The 9,059-nt window shown below is 43.8% G+C and overlaps 1 protein-coding gene across 2 annotated transcripts in view; it reads right to left on the bottom strand.

Moving 5' to 3' along the window:
• Nucleotides 1-1,305: 1,305 nt before the first annotated feature.
• The window catches only part of TONSL (tonsoku like, DNA repair protein), a 239,726-nt gene continuing 231,972 nt past the window's right edge, over nt 1,306-9,059 (bottom strand). For both annotated transcript variants that reach the window (XM_069220998.1, XM_069220999.1), the window contains exons 25-26: nt 4,531-4,664; nt 1,306-1,684 (exon numbers count right to left, since the gene is read on the bottom strand). In XM_069220998.1, coding sequence (XP_069077099.1) covers nt 1,503-1,684; nt 4,531-4,664 — 316 coding nt within the window. In that variant the 3' untranslated portion in view covers nt 1,306-1,502. The remainder of the gene's footprint in view (nt 1,685-4,530; nt 4,665-9,059) is intronic.

Genomic DNA, 9,059 nt, shown 5'->3' with positions numbered 1-9,059 from the left:
GACAGCTGCATTGTTCAAGGTTTACACTTCAAAGAATATTCACGAGTGAACACAGAATGAGTCTGTGGAGCGAGCTGTTGCCACCATCCAGATGCCAGAGTATGAGCGCCTGAACTCTAACTCCAGAGCTGCTTTCTGTGGCAGCTTGGCACAAAAGCCTCAGTTACGCCAACAGGTGGATGCTAAACTATAAATCCTAGGTTCTGCTGACTTGCCTTGACCCAGATTTCAGTACCTTCGCTTTTTTTTTTAGGCAATGTATCAAGTTACTCCAACAAACTGGCAAGATGGGCCCCAAATAACAGAAGAAACAATCTGAAGATCACCAAACCCTGGCACTCTGTTTCCAGCAACACATGGGTTTTAATATATTCTAAGTGGCCTTACTTTCTCCTGCCATCCACTGCCCACCACTACTACTATTTTTTTTTTTTTTTTTTTTTTTTTAACATGCTCAGGCCAGTCTCACCCTAAGTCCACTAATCCACTGTTGCCACTAGACATATCTACCTCATCCTGCCCCATCCCTCCACTGATAACGGTTTTCACTCAGTAGATTGTTATGACTTTCAAACTATCCAATGAAAATCTTTCCATCTAATAACCCAAGCTACTATCACAGAAACACTCAGGGTTTCAATCTTTGCTTATGATTTGTTGTGTCTTGCAAGGATTTAATTTCTTATTTTTCCAGTTACGATGTGATACAAAACTGAAACAGCATATTTACATCACGCCATGCAGGGAGCCTCCCGTTCGGGCATTCTCGATGATCCGCCGGAAATGCGCTCTTGTTCTTCCTTTCGCCCTCTCCTCAAAGGTGTTGAATGAATGATTTTTCTTACTTGTTCTACTTTCCTCACAGTCTTCCAGCAATTCTTTGAAGTTGTTAAGTTGAAGACGTTTCCATGAAAACACCCAGACCCAATGGCAGAAGAAAATAATCTGAAGTTGCCAAACTGGGGGGGGGGGGGACATCCCGATGGCAGAATAATGCACAGCATGTGAATCCAGAAAAGATTCATGCTGCAAAATCCTCAATTATGAATGAAGATCAAAAATGCATGAACCAATCAAATCACTGATGAGACACAAGTCTGAGATGTGCTCAGTACAAACTCTGTTTTAACTCCCAACAACATGTTCACATGATAGCTTGGGTGATGACCTCGGCTGAGGTGATGATCACTGCCTGGCAGGTTTAGATTGACCCCCAACCCTCCTTGACCCCCCTTAATTTAAAGGGGGAGAAACAATAATGTGCTTAAGCCACACCCTGTGAGTTAGTTTGAGCTTTTTCTCAAAGAATGAGTAAATATTTATTATGAATAAAAATCTATAAATACAAAAAGAGCTATGCTTAAAATACTGTACAATTGAAGGTGCCAATCTGTAGTCCTGGGCCCAAGCTGAGTTTGGGCAGTGCAGGCTTGGTGGGTCTTCTGTTAAAGTGCCAGGTGAGTGGTGGAGTACTCCTACCAGAGGACACACATGCATCTATCTCACAGACTCTTCCAGAACAGCTTCTGTTGGCGCGAGACCAGACCCGGGCCGCTGGGCCAGGCTTGCATCAGGCTCTCCTTGTCGCTCTTGGTAAGGTGGCTGGTGCACAACTGCAGCTCTTGAAGGTTAGAGGAGATCCCATCCAAGGTAGAAGTATTCAGTGGACCACGGATGGAGCAACCTTGGAAGGAAAAGACAGAGGAATTAAAATGCAAGCAATAGCAAAGTATTCGGAACTATGGCAAGGAGTGCTTTTTTGGTCTGCATCTGTCCCCAATCAATCTTATGGCGTATTAAGATAGAATATCATTAACTCATGATAATCCAACATTATTGTGAGGATAACTGGGATTTAAACAAATATTAGAGCCTGCTTCAGCACTTCAATTAAGTTTTGAATCTCTGAGCTTTTATACTGTAACTGCAGGAACAGAGCCAGACCATGATGGTAAGCGTATCAATTTAATTTAAAAACTGGCATAGCAATATAAAATTGAGCCACAGAAGTATACGGAAGCAAAATTTAACAATATTAAGCACAGTTTAAAAAATAAATAAAAAAAAAGCATTTCCTACATGAAAAATCACATAGATTGGGATTCCATATTATGACAATTAGGTAAAAAGTATAAATTGTATAGGCGCACCAGGGGTTGTATTGAATGCAACAAAAAGTGTCCGGTTTAGTCAGATTCACAAGGCAAGTCGGATATTTCCACCGTGCCAACGAGTACTGGGTTTAATGCAGAGTTTTTTTTATCACTAGGAATCCATCCTCTCTGAGGTAATGCAGTAATGCTGCATTTTGTCCTCCCTTAAAAACCTCTGCGAAATCTTTCTTGAGATGGTCCGAGAGACTGTAGCAGCATCTGCGCCATTTTCCGCAGTGTGTATGTGTACCTAGCTATGAGGCATGTGGCATTCAGAGACCTGAACATCAGCCCTCCTAGGAGAACACTTACTTGGTCATGGCCGCCAGTTATTTAGACCCTCGCTCTGGAGGTGCACTGGCAAAAGAGCAGGGGTTGTGGTTTGAGCAAGACAATGCGTGCACTACAAGACTCTCCAGCAAAGGATGGGAGGACCAGAAAGATGGATCCTCTGGTGCTAGCTGGTAACATCGGGCAAGTTTCCGCCTCGCTAATGGTGCAGGCGCAGGCTTAGCCCAAGCAGCCATACAGGGTTCATAAGGTGTCATTAAACAGGAGCGGTGGCTCAGAAGTGGTAGGGGGGGCTGCAAGATGTCTCTCAAATCTGTCAAAAGGTGGCTCCCTTAGTCCTCCTGCACAGGCAGAGCTAGTTCTAGTGCTTCTACTGCATTTCTAATCACTGCATCAAAGGACACAACCTCTGCAAAGAGTGGCCCTCAAGGACACTAAGTCCACCTCTAAAGAGGTATCCAGGCTGCTTGCATTCTGCAGAGCCAGGAAATCCACTGCACCTGTGCTAGCAGGGGGCAGTGACCTGGCACCTTCACTGCTGGCATCGTCATATGGTATGTCGGGCATTAGGACGTGGTATGAATCGGGGCCAAATGTGCCAACCATCCTTTGCCAGTATTTCCCTCTGGTCAAAAGGTCTGGCTTGAGATTCCTCCCTGTACTGTTCCTCCTCTACCAACCTCTGCACTTCTTTGTAAAAGCACACTAATAAGGACTTTCCTTCAGCACAGACTAGAGTCGGATTGAGTGGAGGCTCCACACCGGGGTCTGGACACCGCTGCAGCTCCATCTGCAGATGGAAGAGTGCCCGAAAGACCATGTCTAGGGTTAGCTACTGCCAGAGGAGTTCCCACCAGCAGTAAAAACCAGTCTGCTCCATGGGGCTTGAAGGCACGCCAGAATGAAATGAAACCCCATGAAAGAGCACCAGCATGGCCCGTGTAAATGCAATGACTTGCACCAGTTGCCAGAATATCTGGTTAAGACAGACAGTCGGTGCTGGAGCTGGGTTGGCGTAGGTTCTTCTGCTGGAATGATGTCCACTAGCTCCAGGGCTGGGAAAGAGGGTGAGCGGCGTGGAGACCTAGCCTTGGAGCGGGAACAGCATCTTGCCATGGAGTGTTCCTGATGCTGCCACTTCTTGTGCTTCTTCTACTTGCCTTTTGATGACTTGGAAGAAGGTGACGAATGATTTGGGCTGTGACCTGGACCGCGAGTGATGCTGGGCCCAGCACTTGTTGCGTGCCATGAACAGCTTTGCCTCTAGCTCCTTTATGGCCTTGGAATGCTTGAGTATAAACTACTTGCACAATCTAGGGTCCAGCTTAGATCCAAGTATTACAAACAGACCTTGCAGCAGTCCGAGCTTGAACCAGACTAGAATTTTTGGAAAAAGAAATTTCCATAGAAAGCCGCTCTGCATCCGTGACAAAGAGCGCGGGAAAAAAGGAACGGACATCAGTGTGTGGGGGTAGCGCTATATGGCTCCAGTGACTTCATGTGCAGATGGTAAGCCAGGCAATCGCAACCCACCTGTGCAGGAGAGCTATTGCAAAAATGTCCAGCTTCAGTCGAACACCTGGGGCTATTCAAAGGGTGAGGAATCTCCAGGAAGAAGCATCCATCAGAAACTGTGTTACTAGTTTGCCTTCTGCTTTCGTTATATGATGTGAATGTATACAAAGCATGTGAGTATGTATACGAAGCATGTGAGTATGTATACGAAGCATGTGAGTATGCCACTACACTCATGTGCTGAGTCTGTCTCGGTCCCCAAGCTTGCAACACTGCTTTTCGGTTGCTTGCGCTGTGATAAAGAGATCTAAATGGCCACTGGAAAGAACTGCTATACTTCAATCACTAAAAAGCACAAGAGGCAGCTAAAAGTAACCTATACTTTTCATACTAATAAAGCTCTTTAAGCAGCATCAGCAGAACCATCTTAAATGGAACAATCATAATATTAAGTTTTAAAAAAGTGCCCTAACTGAAAATCCATAATACAATAAATACTGTTTGTACTCCAATAAGTACCAAAACAAACAATATGGTTGGCAACAAAATGGCATCACAACCATAACCTTACCTGCAAGATTTAAATACTTTAGGCCACAGTTCCGTTCCCTGACGGCTGCAAGAAGAAGCTCTAATCCAAGAAGGCCAATCCCAGAATTTCCAGACAAATCCAAGGAGACCAATGAGGGGCAAAGCAAAAGGCACCTGGTGGCAGCAGAGGAAGCAGAACAATTAGACCTGGGAAGTGGGAGTAAATCGCAAACACAAAAGCAACCTCCAGTTGGAGCTCTGAGGGCTTGACATATCACCATGGGATACCAGTGATGACTCACGCATGTTCTGCTACTACACCAACAGACCCTTGGGTGGGATTCCTGCATATGAGTGAGACAGCCAGAAAACACAAGAACTCTCATGGAGTGTCGAATGAAAAAGAATGGATAGTTTCCTAAATGTATGCAGTGGAAGGACACAACCCAACCAACCAAAAAAATAATAAAAAGGCTATGCGCCAGGGGAGGGACAAACACACGAAAGAGAAAGAAAGCCACTGAATAAGAAGCAAATGAGTGTGACAATAAAGCCAAGTAAGATAGGTTTTAGGCCCACTGTAAGTTTGTGGTATGGTCCACAAGAGGTCTTTCCACAAGACAGGAAAAAGCTGTCTTTAGGAGAGACCTACAAACCGGCTGCCAAACAGCAAGATCCTGCAAATTTCAGACCCATCCCCAAACTCTCCATTGTTAGCAACATCATAGAAAAAGGGACCGCATGACAACCAGATTCTACTTAGCACAGTCTAGTTTGAGACCACCAAGAATTTGGGAACCACAATTACTCAACCCTAGAAGGCACACTGTGATCCTCGGATGCTGACTTAACAACAAATCTTTACACTCTTTGACCTGTCCAGGGCTTACAACACCGGGGATCACAAAACACTTAGAGTGTTTGAAGCAAAGGAAAGGGATCTCTGGAACAGCTCCCGAATTGTGTCATTTGTTCTTGCAAACAAACAGCGAACAAATCAGAAAACTGCTCTTCATCATTAACTGTGGACCCATTTCAGGTAAGGTTTAGAAGTATCCCTCCCATTTCCTGTTTTTAAACATGCACAAAATCAGTGGCTGTGCTCATCTCATGTTATCACCTACTTTTAAAGCTAATGGGATCTAGCTGTATATTCATGTGAGTATCACAATGAACTTTGCAATAACATCACTGACTAGATGAAATACCCTTACTGTTGAATTAACAAAAGCAATCAATGTCTAAACAGGTCAAAAACTAAAATGTTTACTTCCTTGTCCCAGTCAGAGGAACCAGGTGTCTCCTGAACTCCTTTCAAAGCAAACATTCGTCGATTTGGGGACCTCATTTGGTTATCATATCTCAGTGGCAACTAAAAACACGAACTTTTATTACTACTGTTACATCATGCTCAGTGCACTGAAGTAGCCAGACGTTTGAGGTTATCAAGGCTGGCTTACTGCAACGATGTTTGGGTTGAAAACTCCAGAATCAAGCAGTCTTACTGTTGAGAAATGTTCTCATGTTACACTGGTCCTTAAAGGAATATTATCTTCAGACAGCACAGAGAACAAATTGTCAAAATCGCTGCAGTTTAGGAAGCTCAGTTGGAGTGGGAGAAAGGGAAAAGGTCTAGGGGAGGTATGGAAACAGGTCCAAAATATGCCAACATGATGATCCCAAGCTACATTCCCAATAGCAAGTTAGATCTAGTAATGCAGATCTAATAGCCAAGACCAAATTTAACTCAACATCGCATGGTGTAAAGTCAGTCTGCATCGTAGGATCTCATCTGTTGAACTCTCTCTGCAGATATGTGAGAAAGCAACCTACTCAAGAAACAAAAGAAAGCTAATAACATGCCTGTTTAATCCCTTAAATGCTGAGTCTGTAATCCTCCCATTCCACACCCCACCCCTCAACTCCCCAACTCCCTTGTCAGAGTTGAGTCCCCTTTTGATGCCTGGGGAACTTCACACTTAAGACTCCAAAGTTTTTTTTTTTCCAAACAAAAGCTATGCAGGCTTAAATAGTTTCTTTTTTCCATACATGCTGGGGTTTCTAAAGGTACCAAGGTTTTATGAACTCCCCTAGAGTGAACCAAGAAAATAGTAAAAGTGTAGCAACATGTTCAGTTTTTTAAAAAAAACATCTCGCTGTGCAAAACCGTATGAGTTTTTGTTCTAAGATTTGCATCAACATACATTTTGCTGTACTAAGATCACCACCGTCCTAGCTTTCAGGAAGAGGCAGAGTTGTGAAATAAATTAAAAAAAAAAAAAAATGTAATCACAGCTTTTTCAGTTTTCTAAGGTGTAGTCAGTTTTGCCTATTTTTGTGGTTTCCACCTACTTGCAAGTTTGTGGTAGAAACAGGTGTGAACACGGAAAGATATATAAAAAAGTAAACAACATTCTAAATTTAGTAGGGTGTCATTTGTGTATATCGCTCATGGTTTTCCTGAAGAGACTAATCGCTGAAATTAAAAACTAAAGAAAATAAGTAGGTCAAACATAGAAACAGGTGACACTGTTTTCACCTGCCATTTTTTTTGCCCTAAATGCCAATCTACAAAAGTAACATACCGTTTAGTCCACCAGAGTCGTCTGGTCACAGGATTATATGGTGTTGGTTGGTTGTCCAAAAACACACAATACCCAGAGCCATCACATGAGCTGCAGTTTATAATGATTTCTCATTGTGTACCAATCCACCTTCAATTTATATGGTAATGAATAGAACATGAGTATGAAGGAAACCTGAGCATTTTTAAATGTGCCCAGGGTAATAAGAAGGGACTAGTGGTTATTTGTGAATTTGAGAATACCCATAATATGAAACTTAGAGAGCATTTTGCAAAATGTGTTCTTTCTTGCAAGCTGGCTTATATTTGAAGCCAACAATGGGAAGAAATTGAATTGACAATAACAAATCTTCTACTATTCTGCGTTCCCACACTTCTCATATCAAAGATGGTACCCCACTTGTATGGATGTGCCTATTAACTTAAAAAACCCAAAACACAACATGGAAAACATTAAGATTTTTCATTTGAAATTCACCCTTTCTGGCGATGTGTAAATGGGGGATTTAGGCCTGTGGTTGGCCAGCATCCTTGGAGACTTACCATACCCAGACATTTCTGAAAATCAGACACCCAGGGGATTGTGGGGTTGTGGATCCCACTACATTTTCTTACAGAGGATGGCATACAAACCTCAAACTTTTGCAAAAATCAAGGATTTTCCGTCACATTTCTTTGGGGAAAGAGTCTCGGATTTGGAGGAAAACACAACATTCCTACTACCCAGTGTTCCCACATTTTACCCAATGAAAACAGTACTCACTAATGTGGTCAGATCTATCGCCCACAACAGCAAGTGGTCAAAACCTGAACAATGTGAAGTCAATGTGCTTTTTCTGTTCCTATGAAGTGCATTAGGATCACCCAAACATGAGAGGCAGCATACAATTGGGCGAGTGTGGCCATTGGCGGAAAGTGCAAGAGTCTTCGGTTACATAAATATGGAAAACAGTATTTTCTGTCCCACACATCAACGTTTGCAGGGTACTCTGGTTGGAATATATACAATCCGCACCACTCTTGTGTCTCAGGGTTTCTAAGTTTTCAGAGATGCCCAGACTGGTAGGGTGATTATGTTGCCTCCTAATCGAGAACCCAAATAGTGGAGCCATTCACCATGGCAAGCAAGAGGAATTTGGGATTTCTTTGAGGTTAGTTTTGACATATGTTCTGGCAGAGAGGGGGTATGCGCCTCATTCTGTCTCCCCCACGTAGCAGAAAGACTGTCTGGTGTCCAGGGGTGGGGCTCGATGCCAAGATGGCCCAGAGCCTCTCCCCATTCTTTATCACTTTTTTCTTGGTAGGCTGATGAACACTTAGCCACCTTAGGTACACAAATTGGAATGTTAATCATCTGAAGCCTGCCCCTTTGGGGTGAGGGGCGGTGGGGGGATGGGAGAATTCTGAAGCTGTGCAGAAAGTCCCCCAGACCCTCAATGATAAAAACTGAGAAACAGAATGGGCTGTGGGGCTCGTCTCTCCTGGCAGTGCACTGCAGATGCCACCCTCAAGATCAAGACAGTCTTTCTGCCACTCGGGAGAGGCAGAATGGGGAGGGGCAGGGGAGCTGATTTGGGTAAGAAAGACTGTTCGGGGCATGGCCCTATGCCAGGAAGGGTGGGTCCGCCTCAACCCATTATTTTTTAAATATACATAGAAACAATAGACCTCTGGTGTCTAGTGTCCTTTCTGCATGCACAGGGAGGGTTAAACAGAGTACACCCCTAATCCAAATCTCCTACAGAAAGACTGTTGGGAGTTATAGGGTTGGAGGCAAGGCCAGATGTCTGGAGAGGCTGTCCCACACACCAATCCCTTTTTAGAAATAAAGCCCTTGTGTTTATTAGGCTCTTTATCCCCAACTTGGACTCCAGACAACTTGGCAATAAATGCCCCAATATGCTTCCCAACCCCCAGAGGGCAGACCGAATGGGGCTTTTGGGGCGGTTTTAAGGCCTGATTGTGTGACTGGTTGACTCCTAGTT

This window comes from Pleurodeles waltl, chromosome 2_2 (genome assembly GCF_031143425.1).
Source record: "Pleurodeles waltl isolate 20211129_DDA chromosome 2_2, aPleWal1.hap1.20221129, whole genome shotgun sequence".
NCBI classification, from domain to species: domain Eukaryota; kingdom Metazoa; phylum Chordata; class Amphibia; order Caudata; family Salamandridae; genus Pleurodeles; species Pleurodeles waltl.
This window is presented reverse-complemented; position numbering and strand designations above follow the sequence as displayed.